Genomic DNA, 22,095 nt, shown 5'->3' on the forward strand with positions numbered 1-22,095 from the left:
TTCTCGTCATTTAGAACACTCTCATCTAGACGCCATCTGGTAAATTTCTTATAATTATCTTTTATTTTCAACATCACCGGGTTGTGGTCTGACAAAGATTTTGTCATTATTTCAGTTTTCACTACTTTAGAAAGTAAATTTTTAGATACCCACATGATGTCAATTCTCGACGCTGATTTTTTAGACTCTGAATAGAAGGTGTACCTTCTCTCTCTTTCATTTCTTAGTCTCCAACAATCTACTAAATCAAAATTATCCACGATATTGAAAAACACACCTGGTAGTCTCCCTTTGTTCTTTTTCTGGTTGCTTGATTTGTCTATATCCGGTCTCACTATCCCATTAAAATCTCCTACTAGGATTATTTCTTCATCATTCGCAAATTCTCCTATCCAGTCATTTAACTCCTTAAAGAAATTTATTTTCCCCCCATTTGGCGCATAGACATTTATTACCATGACATTACCATTGGGGAGATAGAGTCTCGTTCCGACCACTCTCCCTTCCTTGTCCTGAAATATTTTTTCTGTTTTTATTTTCTGTTTAATATATGTTACTACCCCTCTTTTCTTTTTTGGGTCTAGCGAAACAAATTCTTCCCCCAATTTTTTATTTTTCAAAACTCTTTCATGTTTTCTTGCAATATGAACTTCTTGTAGGCATATCACATCCCATTGGCTTTTTTTCAGAACATGCTCTATCTTATTCCGTTTAAATTTATTATTTAAACCGTTCACATTCCAGGAAATAATATTGAGATTCATTCCTTTATTAATATTATAACACTTTCCCAATCACTAAAATAAATTTCACGAACTTGCAAAGAATTTTAAACACCAAGGAGATATCAATTTTCCCTCAAACTTCTACCTTATCTGCTTAGTTCCTCCTATTTCCTCCCTCAAATCTAAATAGGTCTTAATAATTGTTTATGTTTAACTAAAATTTAAATTCAATTATCTAAACACGCTTTCAAGTAGAAAAATACAAAAAAAAGTTAAGAAAAATAAGATAAACTAAACAACACTATAAAAACCCTTCACTACATTTAAACCTTCAGTTATCCCTCGATTTGACCCTCTTCTTCGTTGTTCTCCTCCTCCTCCTCCTCCCCCCTCAGATCTTTCTTGTTTCTCTTGACAAAACTTTCGGCTTCTTCTGCCGACCTTATCGTCTTCCTTCTTCCTTTAAATGAGAATGTTACTCCTTCGGGGAATTCCCAAGCATACCAGCTTCCCCCTTTACTCAGGGCGTCTGTTAGTACTTTATAATTCTGTCTTTTCATTCTCAGTCTCTTTGGAATTTCTTTAAAAATGGAAACTGTTCTCCCTTCTATTACCAAATTTGCTTGTTTTTTCCTCTGTAAAATTTTGTCCTTCAACAACATCGAGTTCATGTGGATCAAGCAGTCGCCTGGCATCTTATCAGCTCTCCTCCTATCCGACCTTATTCTGAAGATTTTATCTATGTCTAGCCAGAGGTCCTCTTCTTTGACCTTTAGCCACGCTGCTAACTCCTTTACTATTTTTTCATCTATTTGCTCGCCTGGGGCCTCTGGCACGCCCCTCACGCGCAAAATCAGAGATCTTTGTTTCATTTCCAGCATGGCTATCTGGTCTGCCAATTCTTCTTGCTGTTGCTTCAGTTTTCTTCTTTCTTCTGTTTCTGCTGCTTGTACTCTTTGTATTTCTTTATTTTCTGTAGTTATCTTCTTTATCGAATCGCCCTGTTTATTTACCTTCAAGTTCACTTCTTTCACTGCTTTATCTAATTCCTTGTTCTTGCCACTCAGTTCTTTTATCTGACCCGACATTTCTGAAATCATTTTGGAATTTTGTTTGATTTCAACTTCCATTGAGTCTAGTTTCTCATTTATTGATTTATTCATTTCAGTAATCAACTCCTTTATATCTTATATCGGGCCCATTCTCTTCTCATGTGACTCCCCCCCCCCCTCGGGAAGGGCCTTGGGCAACAAGCACAGGGTCTGGGTCACTCCGTATGGGGAGAGGCCATCCTTAAGGTATGCTGCCAAGGTATAAAAGGATGGTGAGTGGCAGGACCGTCTCAAGCAGGTCGGGCGCCCTGGCGCTGAGGCGCCCCCACCCTCGCAGCACGGTTTCCGCGCAGCTTCGTCGCGCAGCGCCCCTCCTGCCACCCCGGCGCCCCGCGCCACCAGAACTACACCTAGAGCCGGGCCATGTGAGTGGCAGAAAGAGGAGAAGAGGTTTTGAGGTCACCTGGATGCTAAACCTGGATGCTAACCAGAAGGACTGGCCTAACAGGGGAATCATGTGGGTTGCCAGGGGTATGAGTGTGCCAAAAGAGTTGGAGGGTCCACAAAGGAACTGGGCTATTGGCCTATGCACTGCGTCTTCTGATAGTGTGGGTTCTGAAAACGCTTTTCAGGACTTGAATGGGGCACCTCCAGCCTGAAATGTATACCCTGCTCCACTCCTCTAGTTCTAGGGCTGCTCTTGCAACTGCTGTGCTATCTTCTGTGGAGCCTGAAGGGTCCATTCTGAATACTCAGAGCTCATTTTCTTTTGCCCCTTACCTAACTGTTTTATGATTATGATTATGATTATTATTGCTAGGCATTCAAAAGAAGAGTAGGGTCATGTTCTCTCTCTCTTTCTCTCTCTCTCTCTCTCTCACACACACACACACACACACACACAAACACACACCCCTCCTGCTTCCCTTTTCCACATCAAATGCAGCAAACTCCTGTGGGCTGTGTGCCAGATGCAACATTTGCAGCTTTCCCTTTGGGAATAGCTGTGAGGCCTTAGTTATCAGTTAGAAGATTATTTGTGTTTTGACTGTTTGAGGAACAGGATTAGCAAACACAAAGAGGTAAAAAAGGGACTCCGGATTATGATTCTACAGTGTCACCTTAACAGGAATTATCTACACAGGAACAGATGGCAAGGAGAGGTTTGCAGGAGATACTACACACACACACACACACACACGCACACACACAGATACAAAAATGTATAATAATAATAATAATAATAATAATAATAATAATAATAATAATATAATAATAATAATAATAATAATAATAATAATATATTATTTATACCCTGCCTATCTGGCTGGGTTTCCCCAGCCACTCTGGGCGGCTTCCAACAAAACATTAAAATACAATAATCTATTAAACATTAAAAACTTCCCTAAACAGGGCTGCCTTCAGATGTCTCCTAAAAGTCTGGTAGTTGTTTTTCTCTTTAACTTCTGGTGGGAGGGCATTCCACAGGGTGGGTGCCACTACCGAGAAGGCCCTCTGCCTGGTTCCCTGTAACTTGGCTTCTTGCAGCGAGGGAACCGCCAGAAGGCCCTCTGAGCTGGACCTCAGTGTCCAGTGTTCAGGTATACTGGACTGAGGCCATTTAGGGCTTTAAAGGTCAGCACCAACACTTGTGTCCTGAAAAGAGATTAGAATTGAGCCAACATGCCTACAAAGAGTTACAACCTTTAAAAGTGAGAGTAACATCATTTTGCTAGTGTTATAAGAATTTTAAGGTCTTACATATACAGTGGTACCTCAGGTTAAACCGGGACGCGGGTGGCGCTGTGGGTTAAACCACAGAGCCTAGGGCTTGCCGATCAGAAGGTCGGCGGTTCGAATCCCTGCAACGGGGTGAGCTCCCGTTGCTTGGTCTCTGCTCCTGCCAACCTAGCAGTTTGAAAGCACGTCAAAGTGCAAGTAGATAAATAGATACCGCTACAGCGGGAAGGTAAACAGCGTTTCCATGTGCTGCTCTGGTTCGCCAGAAGCGCCTTTGTCATGCTGGCCACTTGACCTGGAAGCTGTACGCTTGCTCCCTCAGCTAATAACGCGAGATGAGCATGCAACCCCAGAGTCGGTCACGACTGGACCTAATGGTCAGGGGTCCCCTTTACCTTTACCTCAGGTTAAGTACTTAATTGGTTCCGGAAGTCCATACTTAACCTGAAGCGTACTTAACCTGAAGCGAACTGTCCCATCGAAAGTAATGGACAGTGGATTAATCCATTCCAGATGATGAAAAACACCCCCTAAAACAGCGATTTAACACAAATTTTACTGTCTAATGAGACAATTGATCCATAAATTAAAGGCAATAATCAATGTACTGTACTATAAAATAAATAAGACAGTATTGTAGATGAAAAAAATTAACATTTACAGTGGTACCTTGGGTTAAGTACTTAATTGGTTCCGGGGTGCCATTTGCACCCCGAAAAGTACTTAACCCAAGCAGTGATAGTGCGCGTGCGCGAAGCGCCAATAGGGTGACTCTGCACAAAGTGCGCAGAACGCTTCTGCATATGCCCGGCAGATCGCGGCGGAACCCGGAAGTGTTTACGGAGTACTTAACCTGAAAGTACTCAACCTGAAGCGTACTTAACCCGAGGTATGACTGTATAATAAGTGTTCATGGATGTACCAAGCAAACACGTACATAGATATATGGACCACATGTCTGAGGCAGCACAGGAGGGCAGCCCTGAAACCATTTTAACTCTCACACTGACCAAATATTTCTCTGCAAGGAGGGAGGAAATGGAAAAAATCCTTCTCATTGTCTCAGGAATTAAGTAATTACCATCTCAAAGGAATGGCCAGGCTACCAGGAAAGGCAATCAGATAAGGCATTATCAGATAACCTGGCAGACGGGGGGGGGGGGGGGGGACAACATTCCAATTTCTGTTGTAGACCGCCTTTTCTGTGATGTATGTATGATGCATGGAGGGGTGGTCTGGAGCTCCAGGGCAGGGATTTGCAAAATGGATATATAAGGGCTTGCGCACCATTCTTCGAGGTCCTCCTCCTCTCTCCTGCGTGTGGGGGAGCACCCTGTTGCAAGAGTCAATCAAGATCAGGCTTACTAGCTGCTTTGCTTCTCAATATTCTCTGGTTGGTCTCTTTTATTTTATCCTACCAGTAGAGAACCTACAAAAGGACTCTATGTGGGCTCTTGGGTACCCCATAAGGGAAAAGGAGTAGGTTTTTTTACTTATATTCCTAGCAACGCTTGAAGAGTTTAAACCTTGCTAGAGATGCACCAGCACTTCACCTGAGCCTGGCTTGCAATCCAAACTCCCAGGTTTCTCAGGAGCCTCCCACAAGGGGGGAATAAACTTCTACATACTCATTTCCAACTTCAATCACTACCTGGGCAGGAGAGCTTTCCCTGTCCTAACCCCAAAATATTTAAAGGGGTTTTTGGGGTTTTTTTGGACTTGCTTCATTGTACATGACTCTCAGTATTTTATTTTTAGCATCTCTTATTGTCTGCAAGCATTTCTTTTGCCAAGGTTTGTGTTCTGTTCTGTTTTGCTCACTCGGCCAAGATTTCCATTTTCTGACAGCTGCCTTCTTGCCTCCTAAGAACATCCTTGACTTTGCTTGTTACCTGGGCTGGCATCCTCTTGGGGCTTGGAGAGATTTGACTTTCCTTTTCAACTTCCTTTTTTGTCAATAGCCTCGTTTTTTTCCAGAATTTTTCTCTTCGGGAGTCAAATGTGACTGTGTTTGCTGTCAATTGTCCTCTGACATACATGCTGAATAGGTTCAAGGTTCCAAATCAGTTCCACAAATACTTGCATCTTGCACCAGATCCACTTCTAGGCTCACTTCTCCTCTGGTAGGTTCCAGGAGCAGATCTTCTGGGGCAGGGGTTCCCAACAAAATTTTCTCGAGGACCCCTCATCGAGCCGCTATTGTGACAAGGACCCCCATTAATTCCTAATCCTAAAATTAAAAAGTGGTTTTATTTATTTCTCAGTTGTTTTCCTCTTTTCTTTATCCTTCTTGGGGGGGTGTTGGTGTGGTGGTGGCGGTGGCGGTGTGATGGCCGTCCGGGGGTCGGGGGTTTCCCTCTGGAGGGGGGGGTTTCTACCCTTTCACCTGGGTTGAGGGTGGTGGTGGTGCCCTCTCTTCCCTGTCGTCCCCTCTTCTTTTCTCCTCCTCTGGGGGTGGCTGTATTTGCGGTGGTAGCAGCGCCAGCGCCAGCAGGTTCGGTGCGGCCTTTGTTCTTTGGGTCCCAATGAGGCTCCCCATGTGGCGCGCAGGAGCTGCGGGATCAGGGCCCTTCCCCCTCTTGGGCAGCTAGGGGTGATGGTGACTGCAGTCGCGAGGCAGGCCCCCCAGGATCGTAGCGCGGTTGGAGGTCTCGGGCCACGGAGCTCCGCTCGGCCATCGGCCGGGCGCCCTTGGCTTCGGCCCGACGGGCCTGCAGGCGGCCTCAGCGGCTCCTCGCTTGCTCCGCCAGACGTTTCCGACGCCCACATGGTCGCCGCGGGGTCCGCGGCCTGGAAGGCGGTTTCGGGCCTCTAGGCCCAGGGGTTCCACCGAGTCTCCGGCCGGGCGCACTCAGCCTCGGTCCGGTGGGGTCGCCGGGGGGCCTTCAGCGGCTCCCCGGTTGATCCACCGGGCTCGCTTGGCGCCCGCGCACCGCCGGCGGCAGTTCCGGCGGTTCCGGCGGGCCAGAGGCTTGGCATCTAATACCGGTAGCATCTTGAGGACCCCTCTGGCATAGCTCGCGGACCCCTGGGGGTCCGCGGACCACCAGTTGGGAACCACTGTTCTGGGGCATGGTCATTTAGATTGTAAGTTTTACCCCTTTATCATAACAGGAACACCCAGTCAAGGTGAGGGTAGCTGAACTCAGCTTCTGCAACAACTCTTCTCTTTTGGATGCCTCTAACTTTATTCTCCATCTCAGGATTGTCTCTGGGGATTTGGATCGGGGGGGTGATAGTATATTCTCGAAATGGCTATTGCCACCAAATATTATGTGCTGGATTCTGCCCCTCTGGGATTTCTTTTTTTTTTTTTTAAATATTTTTATTAGGTTTTACAACAAATTTTAACATGATTTATTATAATAATTTGGCATAATTGGACTGTTTTTCGTTTGAATTTGGAATTGTATAAATAATTTGGATGCGATTTGATGTGATTTGTATTGGAAAACTTAATAAATACAGTGGTGCCTCGCTTAACGAATGCCCTGCTTAACGAAATTTCCGCTTAACAAAAGGATTTTTTGAGCGGAGGTTGCCTCGCTAGATGAATCCGTTTTATGAAAAATTCGTCTAGCGAATTGTGGTTTCCCATAGGAATGCATTGAAATTCAATTAATGCGTTCCTATGGGCAAAAAAAAAATTCATTTTTTTTCCAATGCATTCCTATGGGATTCGCTAGACGAATTTTTCGTTATAAGAAAAGACCTGTGGAACAAATTAAATTCGTCTAGCGAGGCACCACTGTAGATTACAACAAATTTTAACATAATCACTACTGATAATATAATCACAAACTAAGTTTCAAAATACCCCCCCACCCCACGACTTCCCCCAACTTCCCTTTCTGGTTTATAACACATTTGCTTCTCCTGCACATTATCTTATTCCCTAATATAGTCTGCCCCTCTGGGATTTCAAGCTGGTTTGACTCTGTCATCTTTCACGTATATGGTGACATCACCTCCAAGATACCCTTCCTTGTCATTCCCAGCATTTGTATGCAAAGATGTGTCCCACAGGTTCGCCTCCTTAACCAGCTCCCACCCTTCTTCTTTTTTGCCTACTGCTTGTAATGATCCTTCTTTTTACCTGTAAACTGCCTTGAATCCCATCAGGGGAAAATGCAGGGTATAAATTTATTGATGATGATGATGATGATGATGCCTTAGTTACTTCCCATTTGCACATATTAGTTCAATAAAATGCATGTACACTTAAGAATTGTTTGTAGCCTAACAATGAATATAAGGGCTAACGAAATGTCTGAATGATCAATTGATTTATTGCTAATAATAATAATAATAATAATACTGATAGACTAAACTGAGGTAAAATGGAAATGTAGCCTGTGAAGGAAATTCTCTGAACTGTATTGGACATACTGCAATTATTGCAAGTTTGGGGATTGTGGAGTTAATTTGCTAAGACTGGCTTGTCTTGGAATCAAAGGTTCCTTCAAAGGTGTAATCAGGGCCAGCCCACCTATGAGGCAGGTGAGGGGACCACCTCAGGCAGCAGGATACACTGGGGCAGCAGATCCCGATATCAATCAATCTCTCTCCCTCCTTTTTCCTGATGTAGATCTTCTCTCACCCTTCTTCCTTAGCAGGGAGGAAGAAGCCATTTGGGGGGCCACTTCGGGTGCCCAAATGTCTTGGGCCAGCCCTGAGTGTGATGGTGTCACCTACGGTAGGCATTGTTTGCATTTTCCATAGAGCATTCAGAAAAATTTTCACAGGCAGTAAAACCTGGCTTAGTTACAAAGTGAAAAGCCCCTAAATTATTGGTGTAGGAACTCAAGAGTAGCTTGTGAGAGCCAGGCAGTCTGAGGTGGAGCAACAAGGTCAAACCTCTTTGCATGCCACATTTCGCAGGTAGACTAGAGGTTGGCCAAAAGGCTTGATTACCCATTCCTCCCAAAGTAAGGGGAAGTGACCTCACTAAGCCTGGCAGGATAGCTTACTATATGATATTAATCCCTTCATGCATTACCAAATTAGACTTAAGCACGTTGGTTACCGTGTTTCCCATAAAATAAGACGTACCTATAAAATAAGCCATGGCAGGATTTTCACGCGTTGACAAATATAAGACATACCCCAGAAATAAGCTGTAGTGGTGGGAGCAGGTCTGGATGGCGCCATGGAAGAGGAGGATGACTGTTGGCGCCTGGAACTGGAAGCTGCTGCCCCGCCAAAACGGCCAGCAGCGTGCACCACGTGGAGCCCCGACCTGGCGGGATCCGGCAAGAGCCGCAGCGCGCGCCGTGCCGAGCCCCGGTTGATGCAAGCTTTAATTGCATGCAATTGCTTTCACCCCCAGGGTGCTTGGTGCAAAAGTACAATATTTATGCATGGTTGATTAAAAAAAAAATAAGACATCCCCTGAAAATAAGCCATGGTGTGTTTTTTGGAAGAAAAATAAATCTAAGACGGTGTCTTATTTTCGGAGAAGCACGGTATATATGGGGAGGAGGCAGAGGCTGAAAGCGAAAGAGGAACTGCCAGAAATTGCTTTCTTTCCCATCTCACTGATGGAAGCTTTGCTGACAGCTGAGTTGGACACAAACCACAGAAGTTGACGGCAATATGGTGGCTCTGCTGGCATCAATCCATGGCATATTAACAAAATTAAGTTGGAAACATCTTGAAGCTTTCTGGCAGTGTTCCATAGCAGGCCATTATTCTATTGGAAAATGAATGCTAATATATAGCTAAGGATCAATGAGAAAAAAGGGATGGGAAAGAAGTATTTCATTCTGATTGAATAGGTGAAATGTATGACAGGCAGTAAGCTTCCACAAGTGTACAAACTTTGTTTTAATTTTAGAATGGGTTTGTTTTAAATGTTGATCACAATTTTGGGCTGAGTATATAGTTGGCAACCAGCTGTCTTCATTAAATGATGAGCTTGCAGTGTTCTTCTGTATAATTTGGATCTCATCGGATTATAATAACAGGAACATTAAAACTGTCACAGGGCAGCAATCCAGTGAACAATGAGAGTGCCATAGGTTCCTACTCCTGAAACTTACTATTTTCAAAAGATTAATAAACAACTTCCACAAATTCTTTGGAAATGGGTCTGTGGAAATCATTCTCAAGTATTTTGTTCTTATGGTTCATGCACAGAAGCAATGAGATATTTTCCTCTTGGACCTCTGCTCCTCAGTTGTGTAGCCTTTATTCACCTCCTGAACAGCTGGACTGGCTCAGGCTAAAGAGGCATTTTCTCAGCCCTCTTCTTTCAGCCTGGCTCCTGCGAGAGAAAAGTATGTGATGGCCACTACAAGCGGCTCCAGCAGGACCAGGCAGCAGAACAGCAAGAAGCAGTTTCCCGGCTAGACCAGCTAAGTCACCCAATACTGTTCTTTGGGAGGATTCACTTTCTATTTCTCTCCATTTGCAGAACTGTCAATGTGCCCTTTTATTTAAAGTGCATCTCTGCGTTATTTGTGGGGCATAGGAATCAGTTCATCCCCCCCCCCCCCGCAAAAAATAATAATGTCTAGACGGGCCTCCCACAAGGTCCGAGGGACAGTGGACCGAACTCCTGCTGGAAAAAGTTTGCTGACCCCTGATGTAGAGGAAGGGAACAGAAAGCAGATGGTGGCAGCCACTGTTTTTTGTGGGCTGGCAAAACATTTCCAATTTCAGTGTAGGAGGACTTCATTTGTAATGAACAGCAGAGGCTTCTCTTCATCCTCTTATTGCAACTGTTTTTGCCACCGTAAGAAAGCTTATCGGCTTCCCATAGGTATCTTGGTTGGCCATGGTGAGAGTGGAATGACTCTGGCCGATGCAGCAAGGCCCTTCTGGTGTCCTGAAGATCTGCTGCAGAATTGCTAGCTTTTGGCAGAGTTCGTGGCTAAACTCTGGCAGTCTCCTACAAAGGATGCTGTGCATACAATACTTACTACCAGTATATCATCCTTCTTGTGAAGCATGCTCCTTTCAGCCTAAATAAATTTGTGCTTAATATGATATGCACTGCTACATTTTAAATACAAGGGTGACAATTTTCATAAATTAAACCAATCCCAGAGTAGTGGCTGATCTGGGACAGCTACTTAAAGAAAACAGATCAAGCAAGATTCCTTAGCCTAGGTTAGAGAAAAGCAAGGACAACATCCTATTCTCATAACTCTGAACATCCCAAGTAACAGTGAGATGTGTGTGCAGAGCAAAGTACATCTACCTCTCAAAACACAATGCAATATAGTGTTTTGACCGCTGTACAAATTGAGCACACAAGGAATGCCAAAATCAGAAATGTTTGGTCTCTATACTTATTTGATTAGTTGCATGACTGCCATGAGAAAGTTGTTGATACAAATCGCTAAAATAAATAAAGTAAAAAGCATTCTGCCTCCATTCATGTTGTTAGCGGATCCCACTTTTAGAGGACTATCTGAGACAGGATCAAGCTCTGCTCACAGCACTCTATCAATGTAATGTCATTGATGATGCTGGAATACACACCATTTCTGAAAGTGCAAAAATAAGACCAGACTTTGAGTATATCTGAACACAACAAATACAGTTCATTCTAATTTCTGTCACCAGGAACCCTCTAACTTTCTTTTGGGAATCTTTGAAATCAGGTAGGCTCCTAGATTTGGTTTAAACACAGAGCAGCACTAGAGAGAGAGAGGCACAAGCAAAAAGCAACCACAAGGCTGCAAAAAATGTTTTCTGTTTCTTTAAAAGGTCTGATGAGACAGTATGTGAGGGGAGGGGAATGAATAACACGTTGTGCACTAATCTGAAAGCATGTCCACTTGTGTTTTAGATTATATTGTTGTGTGAAATTGAGTGTGCTTGCAAACTGCTATGTACAAAATAATGCTACAAAAAAAATATCCCAGTGTATTTCCAAGGCTATGTATTTCCAGTCTAGATAATCCTATTCCTATCAGCAACTGCCTGCATCCTGTGTTCCCACAATACTACACAAAGGCACCAGTATTCCATTTTCTCATGTGTGAATATAGTAGCTGCAAGGAAAGAGGGCCATTTTAACTTGCTCATAAAATATTTCAAGTGTCGGGTTGCTGATGATACCCAGTTGATCAGGGTGGTTAAAACAAAAAGAGATTGTGAAGAACTCTAAAGAGATCTTTTCAAACGGAATGAAGAGGCAGTAAAATGGTAACTGCAATTCATTACAAACAAGAATAAAGTGATGCATGTCAGGGCAAAAAATATCTCAATTTCATGAATACGTCCACAGAGTCTGACATGGCCAGAAATGACACCTTGTGGCCACAGTGGAAAGCACAGTGGAAATGCTGACCCAGCAGGTGGCAGCTGAGAAAAGGCCAAGTTCCATTCTTGGGATCATTAGGGAAATACAAATGCTAACTGAAGGCTTGTTAATAGAAACCTCTGGGCAGACTTCGAAACTCCCATTGTTCTACCGGTAGGCACATTTTGCGACAGGGAATTTCTTCAGTGTGAGCAGTTTTTGAGCTCTGGGTACACTAGTGCGTCCAAGATTTCAAATTAAAACTGCAGAGTGGAAAGAAAGGACCTTTTTCTGCCTCCTCACTTCCAGCTACTCTCTGGAGACTGGAGAAGAGACCCTCTTAAGAATATCAGGGGGGTGGGCAGGGGAAGGACTAGTCCATGCGAAAAATGAACATAGTATTTTAGCTGCAGTTCATTCATTGTATTCTTGTTATAAAAAGTGTGCCTAGACATTCCGTTGTTGTGCCCATAACCTTGGTTTAAAGTGCCATTTAGCTCCTAGCATTCTCAGTTTCTAACACTGCCTATGAGGAGACCACACTTGAAGTACGGTGCAAAATTCTGGCCACCTCCCTACAAGGATATTGTAGATATTGGAAAAGGTTCACAAAAGGACAACCAAACTAATTAAGGGGGTTGAGTAACTTTCATAGGAGGAAGATTGGATTGCATTTATGGGACACATGACAGCTTAAGTTTAGCCTAAACCTTCCTCTTCTGAAGCCCAGTGTACATGTTTTGCCTCTGGGATACAAACGTACCTCATTCACATCTGAAAATAAGGATAAGGATCTAGAAAACCCACTCTTCTGATTAGAATCAACATTTTCTTTAGTTACTTCTTGTGATCAATTAGTTTAAATAATACAAAAGAAAACTCACCCAAATCAATTTCACTTTATCAAAAAGATCATGCTTGCTATTTAGGTGGAATGAATGGCACCACACTGCAGTCTCTTGCAAATATTAGGGCAGGGTTTGTAACGTCCCTTTGTTTACATTCTTGCAAACATTTGGCATTTATGGCCCATTCACTCCAAAGGAAGCGTCACTCATTTCAGTGGGTGGCAGTCAAGCAAGTTCTCTTCAGAGCAGAGCTAATGGTCTTAGCTTAGGTAGGGGTCATTAGGACTGCTGGCTTTGGTCTCAATCCTGCCCACACTCACTTTGGTGCAAAAAATAAAATAAAATTCTTCCAGTAGCACCTTAGAGACCAACTACGTTTGTCATTGGTATGAGCTTTCGTGTGCATGCACACTTCTTCAGATACACTGAATGTGCATGCACACAAAAGCTCATACCAATGACAAACTTAGATGGTCTCTAAGGTGCTACTGGAAGAAGTAAATTTTTTTTTTATTTTCTTTCAACTAAACCAGACCAACACCTACCTGTAACTTCACCTTGGAGTGTTGGGGAATTTGCTTCTGTGTAAACATGAACATGATAATACTGTCAAGGAGTAAATCCTACCGAACTCGGAACAACTATCTTCCACATCTACCTTTACAGGAACAGAAAGTTGATTTCTTCTCCAAATTACATTATTCTCCCTCTATGTAAATTGGGGGGGGGGGGACAGGAATGCCAGACAGGATGCTGGGTACATTTCCCCTTTAAAAAAAAGCCCCCTTCCAAGTCTTTCTGTTTCGCTTTTTTGGTCCTTCTCCCCAGTCCTGCATCAAAGTCTTTTCAGCAACTCTTCATTTTCTCTGCTGACTTGACTAGTTTTCAATAACAATTTCTCCTTCGTTTTGTAACCTGGATCAATAAAACACATCTCTCATATTGGCCAAGGTTACAAACGCAGTCATTTTACCCTTTTCCTTTGTTTGGAGATCCCCCCTCCCCTTTGTAAGTGGATGGAACAATTTAACAGGCTAAAAAAGTTGAAGGTGAATAAATAAATTAAACACTGCATCTTTGTAGCTCCGGACACATTCTACAATCCTGTCATTAAGCCATGCTAATCCTATTATTATGAAGATAAATAATTACCCATTGCGAAGAAAGGAATTCCCAACAGAGTTGAATTATATTTTCCATCAGTAATGAAAAATATCCCTGCCGCAGTGACACTGGAGATACAGATCGTGAGCGCTCCCAAGAGGCCAAGGAAGGGCTTGCTGCGCAGGCAGTCTTTCATGGAACTTGAGAGGATGGCAGCCAGCAGAATCAGCATTAAGCTCACCAAAATCTTGCCTCTGGCCAGGATGCTGGTCTTGTGAAAGTCCCTCCACAGGCTGAAGGAGGCCAGAGCATACAGCTGCAGATCCTCGTGGTGCAGCTGCAGTTTGGGTATCAGTTTGCAAAATTCATTCTCCCATTTTTCACCAATGTGGTCCTGTACTGCAGAATGGTAGGTTTGGAGGTAGTAAGTGATTTGGATGGCTCTGGCCGACTTCACCCTTTGGTCCTTGCTGCCTGGCAATTCCATGACCCCACCAAGCTGATGGCCGATGAAACTGCTTCTTCCGTCCTGAAAAAGAAAGTATTTTAAAAAGCAAAAGAAGTGGTAAGGGAACCAACCCAACAGTAATTTGCATTTTACTCATGCCATGAATTATGTTAAAAGTCCCATTGTTGTGAGAGTTCAAAGTATCTTCTGTTTTAATAATATGAGGTTGTCGGGGGGCTGTTAAACCATTTTCTTCCTTAGAGGTAAAAGCCTCTCAGAGAGGACAGGAAGTGAAGCTGCTGCCACTTGTGCACAAGGCAGAGAGGCAAAAAGAAAGAAGAAAATGGCGGAAGAGCCCTTGGGCCACTTTGTATTATTGCAAGTTTATTGAGAAGCCCCACCACCGACTCTCACACATGCAAACAATGCAGACACATAACATATCAATTAACACATAATCTGAATTATTGCTTGGATTATTGGATTAAAATAAGAGCTTGCCATACTTTCAAGAACTGTAAGCATATAGTACTAGATTTGACTTACAAAGTGCTCAATGTCAAGTTTCAGAAGCATCACTAGAAGTTGGTTAGAATTCTGCACTTTCCTCCCATTAACCCAAACCTTAAAACTCCCCACTTTAGAAAAGCCCAACAGTTGTAAATGTGTTGGGTCTTACAACCTTTCTAGTTTCCCGAAACATGTAGACAATTTGATTAAAGCTTGAAGTCTGTAGTGCAGCCACAACCATAGGGAGCCAGCCTCCAAGGAGGTCCGCAAAACTCACCAAGAAACACTTGTGTCTATATGCTATCAATCATTTAAAGAAACTTTCCTGGGATGGAACTTTCCCTGGCTCTGACATCTTTGTGCTGATCTGATACATTTGCACAATGTGTCCTTCTCCTTATCATCCTTTTGCAGTGTAATCCTATACATGGATATTTAAAAATAAATCCCACTGAGTTCAACTGGGCTTACTACAAGGTAAGTGCATAGCGGATTGCAGCCTTGGTGGCTCAATGTAGCAGAAATGGGTCAGGCTTTTAAAGCAGGAAGGGAGGAGCTCACTAGAAAACCCTGTTGACCCAGGACAGGGAATAAAGTTTAGGAATGAGGTCTCTTTCATTTTCTTCTTGCATGTGAATTACTCTTTGCCATTGCTACAACTGGCTGCCGACAGAGCTGCTATTCCCCACTGCATTTTATTTTAATAAATTGAAGTTGAAATAATTAAGTGTACAGTTTGCAATTCTGTGATTCAGTTAACAGACTTAAAGAGTATTTATTCAAAATTCAAATGTTTAAGACCTAAAATAGAATGTGGATATTTATTTTTCATGAATATTTTCTCCCAGATGTTGCCTGTAAAAACTTAACACCATGAAATTTAGCCATTGCTGAATGAAATGATTTTCATTTTCTAATCAATTGTATTTTCCCCATCACTCTGAATACAGCAATCCATACCTGAAATTTTTAGTTTCCTTTTCCATTTGTTTTTCATTCTTGCATTCATTACAGCACATTCCATCAAAATGGTATGAAACTTGAATTGTTCCCCACCAGTGACAGCAGACACACTGGGCGAAGGGTCCATTTTATAAACAATTGTAAAAGGAGTAACATCCTCAAAGCTTCCCACTGCTTTAGTCTTCAGATCTGACAGTTTCCACTTTTTAATGAGTTTCAGAGTATTCAGAGAAGCCCTCTTTCTTTCAGAACATTCCCCAAATGTGTCAGTTTGCTAAGCAAAGCACTGCAATGAGGGTAAGCAGGGGATTCGGACAAATTGCAATCTGAAGGGGGTTGCCTGTTTGAACCAGCCCCCCTAACCAAAGAAGGGGTTCCTGCGTGATTTGGGCATTTGAAAACCATGCAGAAAGTGTGTCTGCAAAAATGGAAACATTTGTCTCCCAAACTTGTCATATAAACAAGGAAGAAATGCCAGGGTGGGAAAAGGAGAGGGGAGGGAGAGCTCTTTTGAGTTTCTAAGCCAGGCTTCCTCAGCTTCCGGGAATTGTAGTCTCAAAACATCTGGAGGGCTGAGTTTGAGGAAGCCTGCTCTAAGCCAGGCATGGCCAAATTTGGCCCTCCAGCTGTTTTGGGACTACAACTCCCATCATCTCTAGCTAGCAGGACCAGCGGTCAGGGATGGTGGGAATTGTAGTCCCAAAACAGCTGGAGGGCCAAGTTTGGCCATGGCTGCCTAAGCAGAGGAAATGGGTATGATCTACTCATACTCTGACCAGATCCATTACAATAATCAACACTGAATATAATGCTTTGTTTTTACTTTCTAATTGGGATTCAGATTTTGACTTGAAGCAAATCAGGTAGCTTCCAAAGTGTTTCAGGCCAAATCATTTTGAATTTTGAGAGAGTGCTGCGGGTGCCAGTCACAAAATGGCTGCCATGGGGGCATGTCATAAAAAAACATGGGTGTCAAGCAGGGGCATGGCAAAACACAAAGTAAGAGAGAGGAAAAGCATGGTGAAGCTTTCCCCATAATGTATTTTCATACTATAGAAGGTTTAACCCAGGCATCCCCAAACTGTGGCCCTCCAGATGTTTTGGCCTACAACTCCTATGATCCCTAGCGCAGAGGACCAGTGGTCAGGGATGATGGGAATTGTAGTCCCAAACATCTGGAGGGCCGAAGTTTGGGGGTGCCTGTTTTATTTCTGTCTGCCATACAGCTGTTAAAGCACAAAACCTGATTTTCCCCAATGCTGACTCTGAACCAGAGTCCAGGTTGCCACATCAAGCACAGTTTTACTATTTAGCAAGTGAATTTTTAGTGAGCACTTGGCCCTTAACTGCTGCACAGCAGGAGACCTACTTAAGCCTCTTTGCAAAATGTTCACATTTGGCTTTTGGGGAGAGGGGGGTTCTTTAACATACACTTACATTTACTGAGTAGAAGAAGTTGCAGAAAATAACTTCTAGGGAGTACCTGATCTTAGACAAACCCACCCTGGGAAAAAAGCACCTTGGTTGCTAGGGGAAATGATGGAAGGACAAACTTCAGAGATGCCTAAAATAATTGTGATTTTAAAACCAAAGGAGATGCTGATTCAGCTGATTCTATAAGTTTGATGTGCCAAGTTATTTACAAGCCTCTTGGCAGAATGCTTACGTAGAATGGCTGCCAGATATACTGAAGGGAAGGATGTCAAAATTAAGCATATTGAGGCTCCTATATGCAAAACATTGAATCTGATGTACTATGTAACAACAACAACAACAACAACAACAACAACAACAACAACAACAACATTCCTTATCTTACTCTTTCATTAAATGTCTCAAAAACAATAAAGCCAGTTTTAGAGTAAACAACATCAGACTTTTTTCAATCTGGAGTGGGGTACCAAACACTGTTGTTCCTTATCTCTTCTTCTACAAACCTCCTCCACTGAACCTTTGGCCCATATAATATATACCGTAATAACCCAATCAAAAGTTTTTCTTTTCATGGTCAACAATGTTAAGTGTGGACTTTTAGCAGACAATACAATCTTTTCCCTCTCAATGTCTGAACACTCACTACCTGAGACAGTTAGATTGACTAATGAATATGGGATTATTGCAGGACTGGATATTAACTACAGAAAGTCTGAACAATAATGTTTTGCACTTTCAGAAGCAGAACAAAAACTACAGTAGTAAAGGATTGGACAGCTGCCAGTAAATAACAAAATAATAAGATACAGTACCTGGGAGTAAGCTTATTTAAAAATCTAAATAAACTTTTTAGAACTTAATTCTGTCCCACCTATGAAGAAAATTAAAAATTATCTAGAAAATTCTAAAAATATATAATTGACATGTCTGAGCAGAATAGCAGTAAAAACAGCACCCAGAACAAATAATGAGCCTAAAACCAGGGGTTTCAAAAATCAAAATAAAGTTCTGAGTTTAATAAATGGGTTTATATAATATTGCCTTGAACCTTGCTAGAGCAGCAGGTTACAAAGAGACTCCATTTTTCTACAAAGCTGTCTTGTCTTCTGGGGTTCTCACCATATTTGCAAGCTTTACCAGACAAACTGCAGTTTTTATGGCTCTGTTAAGGAACAGACTGTGGAAAGATCCAGTCTGTCACATACCAGGCCATACTAATTGCCCATTTAGGGTGGTTTTTCTAGTGGAAAGTAGTTTCCCAGGCTCTCAAGAGAGAAGCGTTTGCGGCACCTGCCACTGGATCATTTTGGCTGCAGGGGCCAGGGACGGAACATGGGAAGTTCTGCATGAAAAGCATGTGTTCAGCCAATGAGCTATTGTCCATCCCTATGTGTTGAAATATTCCACTCATAGGCTATGGAAAGTCCTCAGGGTTTCCTTAATGCTGGATCCCTTCCAGATCACACTCCTTAAAGCAGCTCCAGACATTGTAATTGATGGGGTAGATACAAGCTTGGGGGGTCATAGTGTATCTTGATTTCAGTAAGGCTTTTGACAAAGTTCCCCACAATATTCTTGTGAGAAAGCTGATAAAATGTGGGTTAAACAAGGTAACTGTTAGGTAGATTTGTAGCTGGGTGACTGACCGAACCGAAAGGGTGACCACTAATACTTCCTCATCATCCTATAAAAAGCGACTAGTGGGGTGCCGCAGGGTTCTGTCATGTTCTTCAATGTCTTCATAAACAACTTGGATGAAGGAATTGAGGGGATGCTCATCCAATTTGCAGATGACACCAAACTGGGAGGGGTAGCTAATGCCGCAGAAGACAGAATCAGGAATCAATATGACCTTAACAGACTGAAGAACTGGGCACAAGCTAACAAAATGAATTTCAATAGGGACAAATGTAAGGTTCTTCTCTTAGGAAGGAAGAAGCAGATGCACGGATATAGGATGGGGGACACCTGGCTTACTAGCAGTACACGTGAAAAGGATCTAGGGGTCTTGGTGAGAAGCAGATGGGAAGCAGCCCAGTGGAACCAGGGGGACAGACCTCTGAGGAAACCTGGTGAGAACCCTTTAAATCGATGGCATACAAAGAAAGACAAATGTGTTCCTATTTGGAGATTTAGCTCTCTGGCCCAGAGGTGACTCTTGTGTCTTTAGGAGTGAGGAGAAACTTGGCAGGTGTGCTCGCCTCATCATTCCTGCTCTGTGAGGTAAGAAACTAGATGTACTAATTCACTTCTTTACACACAGCCAGTGAAGAGCCACTTAGGAGCTGTCAGTCTTGAACTGAATTAGGAAGGGTCGTGACCACTTAACCTTTTTTTTAAACCATCACAGAACTTGCATGCACAATTGGACATTTTTATTTTGCGACAGCTAATCCAAAATTGCTTCCTTGATTAAATTTGCACAGCTAGGGTTGGTAGGATGCACCCCAGAAAACAAGCATTTGTGCTTAAAACAGGAGCTATAGTTGCCCGGAGGACACCTTCATTGCTTTCCCCCATTCTCCACCCTGAGCTAAGCAGGAGTTTGCTACAGTTGCCTGACTGAAGGACCTGCTGCTTCATGTTTCCTGCCTTGTAGGCACACCCCTGTATTTTAGGGGAGCTATCGACAAGGTATAGTGAAGCCCTCTTATATGAAACAATGCGAGCTTACACCAACAAAATAAAAGAAAATTGGATAGCATGCATACTTTTCATTTGGTAGTTCTCTATAGCAATTACATGTTCCTTTCACTGTCACTCAGAAGCTAATTTTCTTAGCGCTGCATTTGTATGAATGTACACCAGTGAGAACATTAGTACACATGTGCACTGCATCATGTTCAAAGGTCTCTTATGTCCTTGGAATGTCCACATTGTGTTTCTTGGCCATGCTAGGGTGTGACGAAGAGGTATTTTATAAGAAATACAAATTATATTCGATACCAGAAATGTTTTTACTTCAGAGTTAAGGAGGTTGCATTTTAAAAGTGAATGAGGAAAAACTTCTACAACAGTGCTGTTCTCAGTCAACCTAACATTTTCAGTTATTTTTGCTTATAAGCTAAGTAGGTCGTGCATAAAAAAGCAAAAGTATTAAAGAGAAATCTCATTTAGCCAAGTGACCTAGAGCAGACTGAAAACACCTAAGGGCTGGCTTTTATTTTTATATCCTGATAGGGAGCTAAGTAAGGGGCACATAGTTTTGATGAAGAGAAGATACTAGAGCACTGATATGAGGTTTTCTATATTTATTATTATATATTATATTTTTAGTCATTTTTGCAATTAAGGGAAGCAAAAATAAAATGACAAAGTCATAAAAATCAGATGCAAACAGCAATAAAAACTAAAATACTCATCTGACAATATATTTAAAGGGAACGAGTCCTACCCACCCTTTCAGTGACCCTCCAAATTAAGTTTGGATAAATAAGCTTACGCAGCAATGGTCCCAGATGTGCTTCCTTGGAAAGAGCCTTTCGCAGGGGGGAGCCACCACCGAAAAGTCCCATTCGCATGCCACCATCTTTAACACTTCCTTCAGAGAGGGCACATGAAGGAGGACCTCTGATGGCGGGTGCAGTGTCCAGGTTGGGCAGAGGCAGCCCTGGAGGCATTGGAGTCCTGAGACTTTATATATCAAGGCTGTATCATGGGTTGTAGGTCAAAACCAGCACTGCAGACTAAGTGATAGCCAGTGCAGTCGAGCCAGGATAGGTGCTAAATGTTCAGACTGTCCTGCCCTGGTCAGCAAAGATCGTTCTAGATATCTTTGCAGAAGCTTATGAAAAGCTTGGCCTATCACTCAACATCCCAAAAACCAAAGTGCTGCACCAACAAGTACAAAATAACCCCTCTGCAGCGCCACAAATCCAACTCAGTGGTGTAATGTTGGAAAATGTTGATCACTTCTCCTACCTAGGCAGTTACCTTTCCACAAGGGCCAACATTGATGCCGAAATCCAGCATCGCCTGAGCTCTGCAAGTGCGGCTTTCTCTCGATTGAAGTGCAGAGTGTTTGAGGACTGGGACATTCGCAGGGAAACCAAAATGCTTGTTTACAAAGCTATTGTACTACCAACCTTACTATATGCTTGTGAAACATGGACCACTTATAAACGCCATCTCCAACTCCTTGAAAGATTCCATCAACGATGTCTCTGAAAATTTTTACACATCACTTGGGAAGACAGGTGAACTAATACCAGTGTACTGGAAGAGGCAAAGATCACCAGTGTTGAAGCAATGATTCTTCAACATCAACTTCGTTGGTCTGGTCATGTTGTGCGGATGCCTGATGATCATCTTCCAAAGCAACTACTCTATTCCGAACTTAAAAATGGAAAGCATAATGCTGGTGTTCAACAAAAGAGGTTTAAAGACTGTCTCAAGGCAAATCTTTAAAAATGTAGTATAAACACCAACACCTGGGAAACACTGACCTGCGAGTGCTCCAGTTGGAGAACAGCCTTTACCAAAGATGTCATGGGCTTTGAAGAAACTCGCTCAGGACGCGAGGGAGAAACATGCTAAGAGGAAGGCACGCTTGGCAAATCCACACCGTGATCAACTCCCGCCTGGAAACCAATGTCCCCACTGTGGAAGGACATGTGGATCCAGAATTGGCCTCCACAGTCACTTACAGACCCATTGTTAAAACCGTGTTATGGAAGACAATCTTACTTGGATACGAGTGATAAGAAGAAGAAGAAGAAGAAGAAGAAGAAGAAGAAGAAGAAGAAGAAGAAGAAGAAGAAGAAGAAGAAGAAGAAGAAGCAGCAGCAGCCCTGGTCAGCTGCAGTTTCCAAATGCAGCCATCTAACCCAGAGGTGACCAGAGCACAGACAACAGAAGGGGAGCTATCCCTGTCCAGACTGGGGCATAGCAGGGCTGCTGCACCACGGAGGCCACCTGATCCTCAAGCAACAGCAAGGCATCCAGAAATACCTGCAAGCTACGTAGCTGCTCCTCAAGAGGGAGTTTCATCCCATCCACAGTAGGTGGCGCTCCACCT

General features: G+C 42.9%; 1 protein-coding gene across 2 annotated transcripts in view; it reads right to left on the reverse strand.

Annotated features, from left to right (window-relative positions):
* The window catches only part of PTCHD4 (patched domain containing 4), a 42,245-nt gene that overhangs the window by 10,346 nt on the left and 9,804 nt on the right, over positions 1–22,095 (reverse strand). For both annotated transcript variants that reach the window (XM_035110724.2, XM_035110723.2), the window contains exon 3: positions 13,772–14,252. In XM_035110724.2, coding sequence (XP_034966615.1) covers positions 13,772–14,252 — 481 coding nt within the window. The remainder of the gene's footprint in view (positions 1–13,771; positions 14,253–22,095) is intronic.

This window comes from Zootoca vivipara, chromosome 3 (genome assembly GCF_963506605.1).
Source record: "Zootoca vivipara chromosome 3, rZooViv1.1, whole genome shotgun sequence".
Taxonomy (NCBI): Eukaryota; Metazoa; Chordata; class Lepidosauria; order Squamata; family Lacertidae; genus Zootoca; species Zootoca vivipara.